General features: G+C 42.9%; 1 protein-coding gene across 1 annotated transcript in view; it reads right to left on the reverse strand.

The window, feature by feature from the left end:
• The window catches only part of plcl5 (phospholipase C like 5), a 223169-nt gene extending 205090 nt beyond the window's left edge, over positions 1-18079 (reverse strand). Inside the window, exon 1 of the mRNA XM_048560787.2 lies at positions 17545-18079. Coding sequence (XP_048416744.1) covers positions 17545-17748 — 204 coding nt within the window. The 5' untranslated portion in view covers positions 17749-18079. The remainder of the gene's footprint in view (positions 1-17544) is intronic.
• Between the last annotated feature and the right edge of the window lie 331 nt (positions 18080-18410).

Consider the following 18410-nt stretch of genomic DNA (forward strand, 5'->3'; position numbering starts at 1 on the left):
CACAGGCTGTTCAATTCCACTTTGAGTGTTATCTTGCTCTCAGTAGTGTCAGAATCTACCTCAACTGTTGCATGCAACAACTGTAAAAACGTCCACGTTTAGATTTGATTATTCTTTGTCAACACTATCCCATTACGTTGTTAACTATTTTTTGCTGTTTAATGTCCAAAATGGTACTTTATCAGCGTTCATGTGTATTCACCAAGTGTTTACTGAAAAGTAAATGACACTTCATAACCTTGAGAGAACATAAACTGAGGCATTACTCTGACCCAAGACAAATGTGCTTCCAATTTGTGAAAGCAATTTAGCTAATCAGAAGCAAAGTAATGCAGATGCTGGAGATCAGAAATAAAAACAAAAAAATTGCTTTTGGACTTGCTTTTATTATTTTATCAGTGCTATCTGTGTAGGTACATTGCATGTATTCCGATATCCATCTTTTTTTTTCTCCCCTCTCCTGTTTAACCATTATCAGTCTATTTTGTAAAACGCAGCAGGTCTGGCAGTATTATGGTGATAGAAAAAGAGTTAGCATTTCAAGTCCAATATGACACTGCTTCAGAACTGAATGGCAATCTTGCTAGCATTTTTTAAAAAAACTCTTGTTCCTAGCATATGATTGTGTGATTTTAATGCCCTTTTTTTGCTGGGAGTGGGCAATGGAAACACCACATTGTTTTCAAATCTAACCACTCTTGTTGCTACTTTTAAGTAGACTTTCTTTCAGATGGACAACACTTTGTCCTAAAGCCTGCAAATTTCACACATTTCAGATTCTTGATGCCATTTTGTCTCCAGGAAAATATGGCATCCTACAGTCTGTTGAACCCAGTCACTGCTCATAAAATGGACAGCGTGTCCCTTAGATGGCTCATTGTGAGCTGACCTGGAAAGGTTGGCCATTCTTGACAAGTTTAATCCACTTAGTGCTCTTTTCATTCAATCAATGACCAGCAAAGAAGACATCTTGAAAAAAAACCACAACTATCCTCCTCTTAAAATAATCCAATGGATTTATATTGAGCACTGCATTTACAGAGCAGCTGAACCTCAAAAACACTAAATTATGTTTTTAAAATAAATGTTTTTGCAGGAGATTTGAAACAAAAATGGAAGAGGATGAAAACCATTAGCTTGTCAGTTAGTGACTGTGGGGTTAGAAGACAGATTAAGGTTTTAGATTCCACTTTTCATCAGAACAGTGCAGAAGGATGGTACTTCAAACAATAATTTGTCAGTTTAATGCAGATATTGACTAATTTACAAAGCTTTTCTAGAGTTTTATGCTTTTTAAAATCTTCTTATATTAAAGACGTAAATTATCAAAACATCAAATTTGAGGTCGGAATTGACTGGGAAAGCACTATACAAAATTTTAATCCTTAATCCAGACCTGCCAAATCTAAACCCCCAATCTGGGTCAATGCAAAGGGCATTACATCATGATTAAAATCTGAGTCACAACAGGCACAAACTCACAGTGGATTTGAACAAAAGAAGTTACTGTGTAATTTATTTCAGGAAAGTAAATGAAAATACTCAAATAGCTCAATGATTACAAGAGCTATAATGGTTTTTGATCACATCGGAAACCTCTTGTATTCAGAAGTGCACAGAGCATGTGTATGTACTTGTATATAGTGTGCATGGGTATAATGTGCTTCTGCCTGTGTATCATCAGTGCAGGAATTGACAGGCAATAAGCTACAAACATCCTATCATAAATTCTGCAAAAATTTTAATCTAAAAGAAATCATGATCGCTTACTAACTTGTTGAAATAATCTTATTAAAAACGAGCTTTACAGATCTGAGTATCCTGTACTGAGTGTTTTGATGAGTTGCAGGCTGTCTGTATAATAAAGACTTACACATTATGTGATTCCTCCAAACTTAATTCCTAAGAGATTTTCTCATAACACTGATGGTAATTGTCGTGTTGCTATAAATATAGCATTTCCCCTCACTTGTAATGAGCAAAGCCAGGGGAGATCAGTTAGTCAGTGCAAAATTCAATCACAATATTCGTGAATTGGCCTGTGGAGTTTTATGAAAGTGAAGAGTAGACAACGAGGGACAAATATGGCAAATGACCGACCAAGATATGAATTGGATCAGCCCAATGTCTGCAGTAACATTAGACAAGAGGGAAAAGGCAGGGGTGGATAAATACTTCCAATTATTCTGAGCTTTTTCACGCAGAATCTTGTAAGCATGATCCGTATGCTTTAGGAAACACAGCCTCTCCCATTTCCAACATGGATCAGTGCAGTTTGAGGCTCACAGCAAGCACTATGTTTACAGTGTGTTTTGGCAAGTTCCATTTCACAAAGTACTGAAGTTCTTGAGAAGTCAATTTAGACCTAGGCTTTCAGCTCACTTTTGGTTCTCAACAGTGTTCGCATTTTAAAATATATCTGTCAGCTATTTGCACACTGTCTGTCTTTCACCCTCGTGTTATGTACAAAAACCTCGTTCTAAGGGTCTGTTCTTGAAATGATGCCCATTAGGATCGGCAACTGTTGGGCTCATTTGGATCCTTTAAAATAAGTTTCTCATTCAATACTACAGCTGTTGAGATCTGGCACAACATTATACTACTAAGTACTCTACCCACTACTTATTTTGTTGAGATAAATCCTTTTACCTAACTGGCATCTTAGATGAACTCCATTTACTTCCATTAACATGTCATTCAATATAATTGCCTACATAGGGATATTTTATCCTAACCTAGTTAGGAAACATAGGACTGTGGTAGCATTCTGTCAAAATTCAAGTGCTGTACCAAATATGAGTAGTTCTGCTGAAGAATAGAACACAAGCTTTCTTTCCGAAACGAAGCCAGGCTCATGAGTCTGCAAAGCACAAACACTGCTTTGTGAAATGGAATCATTTTTACAGATAAATGATTTTGTCTCACACTGAGTACCTGGTTTCACTCCTGCCCACATACTGCACATGCACTGTAGTCAGTGTGACAGACCTGGAAATCTAATGCTGATTAATGATTGACACCCAATAAAATGTTATGAATCACTGTCACATCTATTTTACTTTACATACACACACCGCTATGTACAAATATTTGGAGGAGTTCACACAGTCATCAAATCATGGAGATATACCGCATGGAAACAGACCCTTCAGTCCAACTTGTCCATGCTGACCAGATATCCCAAATTAATCTGGTCCCATTTGCCAGTGTTTGACCCACATGCCCCTAAACTCTTCCTATTCATGTACCCATCCAGATGCTTTATAAATACTGTAACTGTATTGTCTCCACCACTTCCCCAGGTAGCTCATTCCACACACACATCACTCTCTGTATGAAAAAGTTGTCCCTTAGGCCCCTTTTAGCTCTTTCCCCTCTCACATTAGCCTTCTAGTTTTGGACTCCACTACCCTGGAGTACCCTGGGCCACCCCTCAGCCTCCAACAGAAAATAGCCCAAGCCTATTCAGCCTATCCCTATTCCTCAAACCCTCCAATCCTGGCAACATGACGGTGCAGTTCTCTCTTTTTCTTTCTATTCTCCTAAAGGCACTGGCACCTTATTTACATTTACACAGGGCCAGCACTTATTGCCGATCCTTAATTGTTGTTAAAGTGATGGTGGTTGACTTGCTTCTTGAGGTATGTTCAAGGAACCCTTGCCTAAGTTAGCCAATTGTCCATGCTTAGCAGGCTTTCTGAACACAATGAGCACCGTTATCCAGTTCAATTCTGACCTCAGCCAACATCTCTCCGAAGGTACTTTCAAGCAATTGTTGCAGGGAAGAACAGAGACTCTGTTTGACTCGCTCAGCTGCCCTTCAGCCCTTCAGGAGTAGTGAGTTTCCTGCTGCCTGTCCAGTTAGCACCAACACACACACAAGAGAAAGTGCCTGCAGGATAATAAGTATTTTATTGGTCTCTCCCTTCAGGTTGGCCAGTTAATCATCAGCAGTTCCCTTGAGCAACATACACTCGCTCAGCTCAAATATCAAATTACACAGTGTGTCATAGCAGATTGGCCAGGTTCCAGTCTTTCATTGTCAAGCACAACACTTCAGTAATTTCTTTAAATGAGACATAAAATAACAGCTCGAGTGAACAGTTACAATAAGGAGACTGAATGAATGGAAGACAAAAAAGCACATTTTCTTTTTAGAATGATTGATCACAGAAGGGGAAAATTACATTTGTCCCAAAATAGCACAACTGTGCCAATTTTTCTCCAAATTTATTTTTGGTTCCAATAACACAGTATGATTATGCAACAAGTATGTTGCCATTATTATAATGTTGCTGTGTCGTTGTCATTATAGCTTTTATATATGCAGAAGATAATTTCATTTTTCAAAAGAATGTATTTATTTTAAATTATGACTGAACACTATGATTGAATCATCTTCACCAAGTTTACATGTGAGTTTTACATCTTGGGTGAAATTCAATGCCAGCCGCCCCCATCCCCCTCCCATTCCCTGACAGTGGTTTAAGAACGCAAGTGGGCATTAAATTGGGCAGGGGCTCGACTGTCTTCTTACTTGCATTCTATTAAGTCTGAGGTGGAAAGGTTTATGGAGAGTTTACCATGCTTGTTGCTAATTGAAACCCACTGGTATTCAACCAGGGGTAGGTCAGGGAAAGTGAAACTCTGGCAGATTTCATCCCAGGGGACAATAGAGTTCTGAAGGAGGGTCACTGGACTCAAAACTTGAACTCTGCTTTCTCTCCATAGATGCTGGCAGACCTGCTGAGTTTCTCCACCAATTTCTGTTTCTGTTTCAGATCTCCAGCATCCGTGCATCTCTGTTTCAATTTATTCGAGGACAGTAGGGTGCCTCTTTTGCCCGAACTGAGTGCCTGATCGAGAGATGCAGCACAGAAAGAACAGCGCAATCCACAAGCTGGCACACCAACCATGCCCCCCAACTACGCACACATCCATCCTCCTAAAAATCTGCCTGTGACCCTCTTACCCATTCACCTGTGGTCTGGCTTGGTCATCGATCCTTAGCTTCTGGTGGGGGCATTAGCAGCTTTCAGTGACATGATGGGTAATGGAGACCATCTAGACTCTGATTAGCGGAAGGTTCTTGGAGTTAGGTGCCTGATGGGTATGTAATTCTGTCAGACCTACCTGGAGACTAATGAGGATTTCTGTGGGATTTCCAGATTCCCCACCAGGAACATTAAATTCCATTCTTTGCTGTCCGGTCAGAGGAGATCAGCTAGCTACAGGAAATTACATACATTCCTCTGCAGAGAAAGCTCTTCCTTTCTCATGTGCTCCCGATTCCAGTAGCAGCATGTCTCATGTTTACAAGTTTACACAGGATCCAAGAAACAACTCAAAATTCAAAAATCCTAATGATGAGAATATCAAAGCGACTGAAACAGGCAAAAGTCATTCAACTCCTCAAGCCTTAAGAAAATAATAGCTGTGATTGTGGTGTTACAAATAAAATAAATACACCAAGGTTGTGGTCTTAGCACCAGTTATCTACCAGCCCCAGGTGACTCTTGTAGATCAAAAATCAAACTATATCAGCCTTCTCTGGAACAGAATTCCAAAGATTCCACCCTCAAAGAAGAAAAGGTAGATTCTTTTCTTAAAAAAAACCCCACTAACTACAGAGTCCCCCATGAAGTGAAAATTCCCTTCAGTTCTACCTTTCAAGGCCCTTCAGAATAATCCACCTCAATAAGATTGTGGGCCAAGCTAGAACAAGAGATCATAGTGTTAGGCTAAGGGGTGGCAGGTATAAAACACAAATGAAGAGGAATAACTTGTCTGGATGCCAGGATTGAATAAATTTAAGGATTGATAAATTTTCAATTAATAATGGGTTAAAGAGTTATGAGGAAGGAGCAGGGAAGTGGAGCTGAGTCCAAGAATGAGATCAATCATATTTGTACTAAGTAATGCAGCAGGGTAGAGGGGTTGAAACGCCTATTGCTGCTCCTACTTTTTATATTCTTATATTAGGATTACCTCTCATTCTTCTAGACTGCAATGTGTATAGGTCCATCATGGTTAACCTTTCCTCATAAGACAACTTATTCACCCCAAAAATCAGCTTAGTGCATTTTCACTGAATTGCTTCAAATGCAAATAAATTAAGTGCAGAGGCCAAAGCCATAAACAGTGCTCTAGTTGCAGTCTCACCAATGCCCGTAGTTATAACAAATCTTCCCTGCCTTTATAATCCACCCCTGTTATAATGAAAGGGTGGTTTGGTGGTTAGCACTGCTGCCTCACAGCACCAGGAACCCGCGTTCAACTTCAACTTCAGACAACTGTTTATGTGAAGTTTGCACATCCTCCACATGTCTGTGTGGGTTTCCTCTGGGTGCTCCTGTTTCCTCGCACAGTCCAAAGATGTACAGGTTAGGTGGATTTGCCATGGGAAATGCAGGGACAGGATAGATGGGTGTGTCTATGTGAAATGTTTTTCAAGGGTTGACATGGACTCAATGGGCCAAATAACCTGCTTCCACATTATTGGGGATTCAATGAAAAGCCAAAGAAGTTGAACTGTGAGATTTACCATTGCATCCATTTAAATGCTGATGCCACCGTCATTTAGAGTAGCTCACTCCTAACTCATGCCGGCCTTTGTTATCCATTGCTTGGAAATGTACAAGAGAGTCTTAAGTTAACATTGTATTGTGCAATGTTGTTGGGTGCACAACTGCAATGTGAAAATGATCTTAAGGCATTAAAATAACCTTTCACTTCAGACAGCATCACAAGCTACAAAAGCAAAGTTGGTGCTTCAAAATCAATTTTTACAGCTGACATTAAGTGTGAAATGAATGTCCCATGTTCTGAACATTTGTTGCAATGAAATAAGAATGATTCATGAGCATACATGCTTTGCACTTATAATTATAAATCATGATGCTTCGTTTCTTTATGTCTAATGTGTTCAATGAAAGATACACAGAATTTTTAAAAGAAATAAATTAAAAAATATTGTTAACTGAAGTAATTAAATATGAAATTTCTTTAATCATGAGATTATCACAACTGTCCATAAGGATTTGACAAAGTCTGAGCCTGCATAATAATGCCAAGCTGACCTAGTCAGGTTTCAGTTGCATATATCCATATTTAATAAAAATGTTGCACTTCTGTATTGGCTGAAATTGTTCAATGACTGGTTTGATATTTCAATACATGAAGTAATCTACAGCAATGTAACTGATGGAGAACACAAGATATTTAACCTTAATAGAGTTGATGAAAGAGTAGAAACTCTCAGCGAGATGATCCAGTTTCAGGATGTGTAAAGGAAGGACTTTTGAATTGTACTGTGACTCGGTCTTTCACGTTGCACTAATAAAATTGTTTCCTAAATATTTTCCCTAACCTAGCATAGAGAATAAGCACGCACAAACATAAGAATAAAAGTAAAATACTGCAGGTGCTGGAAAACTGAAATATAGTAACTGCTGAAGAATCTCAGCAGATCTGTCAACATCTGTGTAGTGAGGAACTGAATGAACATTTCTAGTCAAGCATGACTCTTCCTCAATTCTCAAGTTGCCCCACCTGGTGAATGTTGTCGGCACTTTCTATTTTTATACAAGTCTTTATCATATTCCTCAGACTCTTCTCACAACAAATAAATATGTATTTCATTAACAGCTGCTATGGATATAACAGACGAAAACAAGCTGCCAAAGTATTCAGAGGATCCTCCCAATTCACCACAACAAAAAGTCATCCTTCATAAAGTGTGCTTGGATATCATAAAGTATATTACAGCTCACTTTAGTGCATAAATCTTCACACTGTTTGAGAAAAGGGGGTTGGTCTTGTCATACTCAGACACCAGTAGTCTTCCCAACTTTCAGCTTGCTGTTATAGATCTGTTGAGCTTTTCCAGCAACTTTGTTTCACCACTTGATTACCATTCTTTGTTGAATTTGCAAAGCCAAAAATAAAAACAAGGGCATGAATCTGTGATATAATGTGAGACAACAAGTAAAGAAAATGGGCATTAAAATGCTGCTACATTATCCACAGACGTCCAGCATTAGCTCATCAGTAGTTGCATCCGGGTTGCACTCCAGGACAGCACTGATGATGTTATCCTTCAAACAGATCTCAAACCCTCTGCTTATTCCACTGTATTAGGTGTGTCTGAAAGTTATATCCAGCTAGCTACTTGCACATAGAAAGTTCTTCCCTGGCCTGGACAATGTGCCTCCCTCAACTGGCACCACCAAAAGTAAATTAACTACACATTGGCATTACTGCTTTTGTGGAACATTGCTGTGCACTACAGAGCTGTCTAAAAACAATTGCTGAATTTTGAAATAATTCACTGCAGTATGAAGGACTGCAAGATGTTTCTTTGCAGGAGAGTTAACATAGAACATAGAACATTACAGCACAGTACAGGCCCTTCGGCCCTCGATGTTGTGCCAACCTGTCATACCGATCTCAAGCCCATCTAACCTACACTATTCCATGTACGTCCATATGCTTATCCAATGACAACTTAAATGTACCTAAAGTTGGTGAATCTACTACCGTTGCAGGCAAAGCGTTCCATTCCCTTACTACTCTCTGAGTAAAGAAACTACCTCTGACATCTGTCCTATATCTTTCACCCCTCAATTTAAAGCTATGCCCCCTCACGCTCGCCGTCACCATCCTAGGAAAAAGACTCTCCCTATCCACCCTATCTAACCCTCTGATTATTTTATATGTTTCAATTAAGTCACCTCTCAACCTCCTTCTTCTCTCATGAAAACAGCCTCAAGTCCCTCAGCCTTTCCTTGTAAGGCCTTCCCTCCATACCAGGCAACATCCTAGTAAAGCTCCTCTGCACCCTTTCCAAAGCTTCCACATCCTTCTTATAATGCGGTGACCAGAACTGTATGCAATACTCCAAGTGCGGCCACACCAGAGTTTTGTACAGCTTCACCATAACCTCTTGGTTCCAGAACTCGATCCCTCTATTAATAAAAGCTAAAACACTGTATGCCTTCTTAACAGCCCTGTCAACCTGGATGGCAACTTTCAAGGATCTGTGTACATGGACACCGAAAAACACAAGTACAGCCATTTTCATTAAAAGCAAATGAGACACAAATATCCCAGGTAATGATTGGATTCTGATTAGATTACCAGCACAAGCAAAGTGACCACTCATTCCAGCCAAATCTGAGCATTAAAGAAGCACTTTTTTTAAAGTTCTAAAGCCACAGTAATTACAGTTATACTTCTCTCATTGTCATCTTCTCTGAGGAAGCTCTTATTTCTCCACAGAAAGCTGATAATACTTGGAACTTATGCATAAGTTTGGAAATTAAGTGTTTACTCATACTTTGCCAGTTAAAATGTAATTCTCAACTGCTCAAGTTTCTGTCTTTTTTAAACAAATCTTGAAATGACCCATGTGCTTTGGTGAAGGAAGTATTTATTTTTCTGTGACATTCATTTAAGAGCAAATTCTTAAAGTTTGTTGTATTTTGAACTTCATTAGATTGTCACAATAAAAGTTTCGAACAGTAAAATCTTGTTCAATGGTTTGCTTTCGGTTGGCAAATGGAATCCCTTTCTGTTAAAAGTTGTCAGTCTCTCACAGAGGTCTGTATAGAATTAAAAGCTGCCGAAGCTTTTCTGAACCGAAATCTCCCAAAAAGTCAAACCAGACATCAAAATAGTAACAGTCACGTGTATGCCACTTTCGGAACAGTGCGGTTTTAAAAGAGACACAATGCAGTTGTTTCTGCAGGAAAAATCCCCCACAATCTTCATCATATAGATACTGAAAATGTTGGAAATGCCCAGCAACTTGAACAGCAGCTGGCAGAGAGATGGGTTAAGATTTCAGTTGCACTTCTGCTGAGATTCACACCCAAATTAATCTGCCTTTTTTGTGCAGATGGTATCTGACTTGCTATGTGTTCCCAGCACTTTTTCAATTTCATTTTACCAGTTTCATCACAACAAGTCATTTTCCCTCGTGCTAAGTGAAAAGCTGTCGTGATTGTATTTCCCAATTTGCTGCATTGTCCAACAGAAACATAAAATAATATAACCTCTGTTAGGCCCAAAAAATCAGCCTTCCTGCTCCTCTGAAGCTGCTTGGCCTGCTGTGTTCATCCAGCTCTACATCTTGTTATCTCTAACCTCTGTTAGGTCAGGTGTAAGTTTCCCTGATAAGACTTTTTTTACAACAAAACGCAACCTGTTTAGAAAATGAAACGCTTGCTTTCATTCTGCACTGTACAGACCACAAAATATCAGAACGACACAGCTGGGTGTGATCAGTGACTTCAGAGTTTGATCAGCTAAGTTAGAGACAAAAACACCGCAGATGCTGGAATCCAAGGTAGACAAACAGGAGGCTGAAAGAACACAGGAGGCCAGGCAGCATCTGGAGGAAAGGAGAAGTCAATGTTCCAGGTATTACCCTTCTTCAGGACTGGATTTTGAGGGTATGGGGACTGTCAGATTTAGAGGTGGGTGGAGGGTAGTGGAATGTTAGTGATAGGTGGGCACCAGCAGTAGGTATGACCTGATTAGTCAATGGGAGGGGTGAATCTGGTTGGTGGCCCGAAGGGAGGGTTGGTAGGTGGAATGGACGGGAGGAAGCGGAGCTGGAATGGGACCCAAGGGATGTGTGGGAAGGTTACTTGAAATTTGAGAACTCAACGTTGAGTCTTCCAGACTGTAGGGTGCCCAGGCAGAGGGTAAGGTGGTGTTCCTCAAATTTGCGTTCTGAATCGCTGCAACGCTGGAGGAGGCTGAGGACAGGCATGTCGGAGGGGAAGGGGGAGGGAACGGGGGATGGGGCAGGTGAAGACGCTTGGTGAAACAGTCACCTAGTCTACGTTCGATCTCACTGACAAAGACCACATTGGGAGTACCGGATGTAATAGACTCGGTTGGAGGAGATGCAGGTAAAGTTTTGCCTCACTTGCAAGGACTGTTTGGGACCCTGTATGGAGGTGAGGGAGGTGGTGTGTGGACAGATGTGTGCATCTTTTACAGTTACATGGGAAGTTACTGGGCAGGTTGCTGTGGTTGGTGGAGTGTAATGCAAACTAAGGAGTTGTGAAGGGAGTGGTCCTTTCGGAAGGCAGGGAGGGGTGGGCATGGAAGATGTTCTGGACGATGGAGTGTAATGGGAGTTGGTGGAAGTGTTTGAGGATGATTCTTTGGATGCGGAGGTTTGTGTGGTGGAAAGTGAGGACAAGGGGTACCCTATCTTTATTATGTTTGGGATGGGGTGGTTAGAGCTGTGGAGTGGGGAACGGAGGAGGAATGGTAGAGGGCTGTCAGGATGACATGAAGGAAAGGCACTTTGTTTGAAATAGGAAGACATCTGGGATGCTTGGGTGTCGAACATCTCCTTGTCAGAGCAGATGCATTGGAGACAGAGGAGTTGGAAAGATTGGATTGAGCTGTTGCAGGGTAAAGGTTGAGGGGAGGTGTAGTCTACGTAGCTATGGGAGTCTGTGGGTTTATAATAACTGTTGGTCTGTAAACTGTCACTAGAAATGGAAACGGAGAGGTCAAGAAATGGGAGGGAGGTATCTTAGATTAACCAAGTGAATTTGAGGGCGAGGTGGAAGTTATTAGCGAAGTCGATGAAATGCTTCAGTTCAGCCTGGGTGCAGGATGCAGCACCAATGCAGTCATCGGTGTAACAGTGGAAGAGTTGGGGAACAGTACCAGTGTACGTACTGAAGAGGGGCTGTGCAACATAACATGACCAATAAACTGTGGTAGGCACAGCTGGGATCCATGCGAATATCCATGGCCACCCCCTGGATTTGGAGAAAGTGGGAAGAATTGAAGGAAAAGTTATTGAAGGTGAGAGGCGAAGTGTGGTGGTAGAGAGTTGCTTTTCGGACTGGAGGCCTGCAACCAATGGTGTGCTGCAAGGATCGGTGTTGGGTGCAATGCTTTTCATCATGTAAATAAATGATTTGGATGTGAATATAAGAGGTATGGTTAGTAAGTCTGCAGATGCCACCAAAATTGGTGGTATAGTGGACAGTGGAGAAGCTTATCAAAGAGTGCAACAGGACCTTGATTAGAGGGGCCAATGAGCCGAGGGAGTGGAAAATGGAATTTAATTTAAATAAATGTGAACTGTTGCATGTTGCTAAGGCAAATCAGGGCAGGACTTAGACAGTTAATGGTTTGGCTGTAAGGACTGTTGCGGAACAAAGGGACCTAGAGGTGCAGGTGCATGCTTCCATGAAAGTCGAGTCATTGGGTGGTGAAGAAGATGTTTGGCATGTGTGCCATTATTGGTCAGTAAATTGAGTACAAGAGTTGGGGTGTCATGTTTTTTTTTGACTCTTTTATGGGATGTGGGTGTCGCCGGCTGGCCGGCATTTCTTACCCATCCCTAGTTGCCCTTGGGAAGATGGTGGCGAGCTGCCTTCTTGAACTGCTGCAGTCCACCTGCTGTGGATTGACCCACAATGCTATTAGGGAGGGAATTCGAGAATTGTGATCCAGGAACGGCAATATATTTCCAAGCGGGTGGCCTAGAGGGGAACTTGAAGATGGTGGAGTTCCCACATATCTGCTGTCCCCTTGTCTTTCTAGATGAAAGAGGTCGTGGGTTTGGAAGGTACTGTCTGAGGATCTTTGGCGAATTTCTGCAGTGCATCTTTTCAATTGTACGCACTGCTGTCACGGAGCATGGAGGAGGGAATGGATGCCTGTGGATATAGTGCCAATCAAGCGGGCTGCTTTGTCCTGGATGGTGTCAAGCTTCTTGAGTGTTGTTGGAGCTGTACCCATCCAGGCAAGTGGGGAGTATTCCATCACACTCCTGACTTGTGCCTTGCATATGGTGGACAGGCTTTGGGGAGTCAGGAAGTGAGTTACTCGCCACAGTATTCCCAGCTTCTGATTTACACTTGCAGCCACTGTGCTTATGTGGTTAGTCCAATTGAGTTTCTGGTTAATGATAACCCCCAGGATATTGATAGTGGGGAATTCAGTGATTGTAACACCATTGAATGTCAAGGTGTGGCAGTTAGATTGTCTCTTATTGGTGGTAGCCATATCCTGGCTTTCGTGTGGCACAAATGTCATTTGCCACTTGTCAGCCCAAGCCTGGATATTATCCAGGTTTTGTTGCATTTGCACACGGACTGCTTCAGTATCTCAGGAGTCACCAATGTTGCGACTGTGCAGGACATTGGTGACACCACTTTTGGAATACAATATTCAATTCCTGTCACCCTGCTGTAGGAAAGATAATGTGAAACGTGAAAGATTTCAGAAAAAAATTTACATGGATGTTAGATAATAAAGTGTGAAGCTGGATGAACACAGCAGGCCAAGCAGCATCTCAGGAGCACAAAAGCTGACGTTTCGGGCCTAGACCCTTCATCAGAGAGGGGGATGGGGAGAGGGTTCTGGAATATATAGGGAGAGAGGCGGAGGCGGACCGAAGATGGAGAGAAAAGAAGATAGGTGGAGAGGAGAGTATAGGTGGGGAGGTAGGGAGGGGTTAGGTCAGTCCAGGGAAGACGGACAGGTCAAGGAGGTGGGATGAGGTTAGTAGGTAGGAAATGGAGTTGCGGCTTGGGGTGACAGGAAGAACAGGTTAGGGAGGCAGAGACAGGCTGAGCTGGTTTTGGGATGCAGTGGGGTGAGGGGAAGAGCTGGGCTGGTTGTGTGGTGCAGTGGGGTGAGGGGATGAACTGGGCTGGTTTTGGGGTGCGGTGGGGGAAGGGGAGATTTTGAAGCTGGTGAAATCCACATTGATACCATTGGGTTGCAGGGTTCCCAAGCGGAATATGAGTTGCTGTTCCTGCAACCTTCGGGTGGCATCATTGTGGAGCTGCAGGAGGCCCATGATGGACATGTCATCTAAAGAATGGGAGGGGGAGTTGAAATGGTTCGCGACTGGGAGGTGCAGTTGTTTATTGCGAACCGAGCAGAGGTGTTCTGCAAAGCGGTCCCCAAGCCTCCGCTTGGTTTCCCCAATGTAGAGGAAGCCACATCGGGTACAATGGATACAGTATACCACATTGGCAGATGTGCAGGTGAACCTCTGCTTAATATGGAAAGCTTAATATGGAAATCGCCCCTTCCCCCACCGCATCCCAAAACCAGCCCAATTCGTCCCCTCCCCCCACTGCACCACACAACCAGCCCAGCCTTTCCCCCCCACCCACTGCATCCCAAAACCAGTCCAACCTGTCTCTGCCTCCCTAACCTGTTCTTCCTCTCACCCATCCCTTCCTCCCACCTCAAGCCGCACCTCCATCTCCTACCTACTAACCTCATCCCACCTCCTTGACCTGTCCGTCTTCCCTGGACTGACCTATCCCCTCCCTACCCCCCCACCTATACTCTCCTCTCCACCTATCTTCTTTTCTCTCCATCTTCGGTCTGCCTCCCCCTCTCTCCCTATTTATTCCAGAACACTCACCCCATCCCCCTCTCTGATGAAGGGTCTAGGGCCGAAACGTCAGCTTTTGTGCTCCTGAGATGCTGCTTGGCCTGCTGTGTTCATCCAGCTCCACACTTTATTATCTTGGATTCTCCAGCATCTGCAGTTCCCATTATCTCTGATACAATTTCAACCCCTTTACACGGATGTTACCAGGATTGGAAGGTTTGACCTGTACGGACAGGCTGAATATTTTCCTTGGAGGGTCAGACACTGACAGGTGATCTCTTGAGGTTTATAAAATCATGAGGGGCATGGACAGGGTGGATAGCCAAGGTCTTCTTCCCAGGGCAGGGATCTCCAAAACTGTAGGGAATAGGTTTAAGGTGAGAAGGGAAAGAATTAAAAGGTACTTAAGGGGCAACCTTATCACACAGAGGGTGGTGTGTCTATGGAATGAGCTGCCAGAGGAGGTGGAGGGGAATGGTACAATTACAACATTTGAAAGACATCGGGATGGGTGTTTGAATAGGAAGGCTTGTGTAGGATATGGGCCAAATACTGGCAAATGGAACTAGATCAGTTTAGGATATCTCTTCAGCATGGACGAAGTGTCTGTTCCCATGCTGCATAACTCTAGGATTATGACTAGTTACTAAACATTAAAGAAAACAGCCCAGTGTACAAATAAAAATGAAGTTTATGCTGAAGGTTAGGAAGAATGCAGAAGTGTTACATACATATTTTAATCAGATAGGTTGTAAGTAATTGTTTCCAGTCACTAACTACACTAACGACATACGCCAGTTTAACTGCTTAGAATGCCTGCACTGGCAAAAGATGCTGAACATGATGTTAATTGCTTTGCAAAAATTCTTACCAACCCATGCCAAAAAACGTAAGAATTTTCAGTAATGGCCATCTCATTGCCATGGAGCATGAATGATAAATGGAGAAAACCAAGGCTGTGATTACAGAGCAGAAAAAATTGACCACATGAGAGAACACATCTTCATATCCTAATATGGAGTTGACGAATTCCTTATAGTTCATACAAATTTAAGACTCAGTTGCAAAGAATAAAAATACTTACCCTTTGTAACGTGGTTAAACTCTTCAACATGTTTTCTCCCAAAAACACAGTGAGGTTTGAGAAACACAGTACATGTAAATTCAAAGTCTAAAACATGCATTCCAGCTCAACACCCTGCTGATTGAACTTGGCAATGCAGATGATATCTATAATGGAGCAATTAGTTGGCTGATAATGATGTGACAATTTGTACTAAATGATTACAGTGTGAAGAAGATTTTATAAAGGGGCTTGACTTACATCACTGGAAGAGCAGAGTGAGAGGAAGGGATGAATTCCACAGCAAGTTTATTTTTGAGAGGCAGTCACATGTTTTGGCATAACGTGCATTGTTCATTTCACCCCTCAGGCAAACTAATAAAGTGTCAGCTTAAAATAGAGAATCATATAAATGGACAGTATAGAAACAGACCCTTCAGTCCAACTCATCAATGCCACCTGGATATCCTAAATTATTCTAGACCCATTTACCAGTAAATAAAAACTAAAAAGAACTGTGGATGCTGTATATCAGGAACTAAAACAGAAGTTGCTGGAAAAGCCCAGCAGGTCTGGCAGCATCTGTGAAGGAAAAATCAGGGCAAGGAAGGGTCACTGGACCCGAAACATAAACTCTGATTTTATTTTCTCCAAGATGCTGCCAGACCTGCTGAACTTTTCCAGCAACTTCTGTTTTTGTTCCACTCACCAGCATTTGGTTCATATCCCTCTCACCCCTTCCTATTCATATACCCATCCAGATGCCTTTTAAATGTTATAATTGTACCAGCCTCCACCACTTCCTCTGGCAGCTCATTCCACACATGCACCACCCTCTGTGTGAAAATGTTGCCCCTTAGTTCCCTTTTAAATCTGTCCCCATCACCTTAAACCTATGGCCTGGGGAAAAGACCTTGAGTATTTACCCTATCCATGCCCCTCGTGATTTTATAATCTTCTATAAGGTCTGCCCTCAGCCCCTAATGCTCCAAGAAAACAGTCCCACCTATTCAGCTCCACCCTACAGATCAAACCCTCCAGCCTGACAACATCCTTGTAATTTTTTTTCTGAGCCCTTTCAAGTTTCACAACATCCTTCCCATGGCAAGAAGACCAGAATTGAATGAAGTATTCCAAAAGTGGTCTAACCAATGTTCGGTATAGCCACAACATCGCCCAACTCCTATACTCAATGCACTGACCAGTAAAGGAACTGACCAATATAGCGGTCAGTTTGGGTCTGGCCCCAGCGCTGCGGATTTATCTTTCAACGGAATGGCAAGTTTAATCAACTCACTGTTAGTATTCAGGAAACAGCCTAATACTTTGATGAAAGGTGCAGTCGGGGCAATGCATTTTTCTATAACACGGGAGAGGCAAAGATTTGTTCGCCAGTTAAGAACAAGCAACGTTAGGAAAGGTTTTAAAACCCTTCGATCCCAAGCAGCCGATGTGTCCCTGTCATCGGAACCAATTCCGAACCAATTGCTACTCATAACATCATCTCTGAGTGACGCTGTTTTTCTCTCTCACTCTTTAGGATGGAAAGTTTAAATGCGCTGCTCTTCAGAATAAACTGATTCTCGTTTGATGTATCAGCAAAAAGATCTACCAAACAGCAAAATAACGGCACTCCCTAAGGAGCGCGCAACTGACGAGAGATAAACAAGCTCCTAGCACTCTTAAATCATCATTGTAGTTGCTGCGATGTTCAATTCCTGTCATCGCTCGCTGTCAGACACACACTCAAGGGCAGTGCTGCTGGGTATCTCCCCAACCTACACAGTTGGCTTGGATTAGACAGACTCGCCCCCCCCCCCCACCCCCACCACCACCTCTGTTCTGGGTGGGTACAGTTGGTGCTCTCCTGTCCCCTCAACATCAACACCGGGGTTTGTTTAGATAGCATTACTTTCAAAAAATGAAACAATCGTCTCCGGGGAAGATGTAAATATTTGTGGAAAGGCATTTTCATTGAGAAAACATAAAAAAAACTGTGGAAACACCACGGCAGCCGCTGCCACACTGGAGAGCAGCCGAGATAATGCAAAGTCAATGAATGTGGGTTAGAATGGGTTCTCATTACCTTGATGATGCTACTCCGGGGATTGGCATTCTGCTTCGCCTCTGCAGTCCCACAGCTGCCGGCTGGTCGCTCGGGCTCCGGACCTTTCCCATTCCCGTTCGAGACGGGCTGATCTTCGGGGGGGATGCCAGTAGAGTTGGCCAGGGGAAGCTGCGGAACATGCAGCCCGAGTTCAGCACCGTCTCCCTGTCCATCCGCCATCATCGGAGAAGCATTTCCCCCTGACTCCCCCCCAAACCACCCAGCACCACAACCAGCACCGCTTCCTGGCGGTGACAGCGCGACCAGCGCACACACACACACACACACACCCACCCAGGCGCCACTCAGCCGGACCCTGGGCTAAAACCGGCTCCTACGACTAGCCCGGGCCAGTGCGATTACTTCCTGTCAAATTAACGGATACAATCCGTCACCACACCAGCCCCCGGGTGTGTGTTACTTCCTCGTTTCCAACACGTGTTGTGTTCCAAAGAACGCCTCTCTCCCAGATCACCTCCTGAAATGAAGCAATGGGATTTGTTTATTTATTTTCACATCTCACCCCCCACCTCCCCCCACCCCAGATGGTTTAGTTTAGGAACTCAAGTACTGTCTGGCAACGAAAACATTCTTCCGAGGACTCCCGGAAAGTAGCATTTTCTGCCTAGTGCATGTTAGTATAACAGGAATAACTGCTGTGTAACACATTCGTTGTAACATCAGGTTAAAATATATAATCTAGCAATGGGATTTAACGTGGGAGGAAGTCAAAATTGGATTCTGATGGTCTGGGGTATGAGAGAGACTGTCTCCTGTTAACATGAGGGACGTGACAGCTGTGTCTGTGTTTCTCCTTGCACATCGACCTCTGGTGTGTTTTGTTT

This window comes from Stegostoma tigrinum, chromosome 31, assembly GCF_030684315.1.
Source record: "Stegostoma tigrinum isolate sSteTig4 chromosome 31, sSteTig4.hap1, whole genome shotgun sequence".
Lineage (NCBI taxonomy): Eukaryota > Metazoa > Chordata > Chondrichthyes > Orectolobiformes > Stegostomatidae > Stegostoma > Stegostoma tigrinum.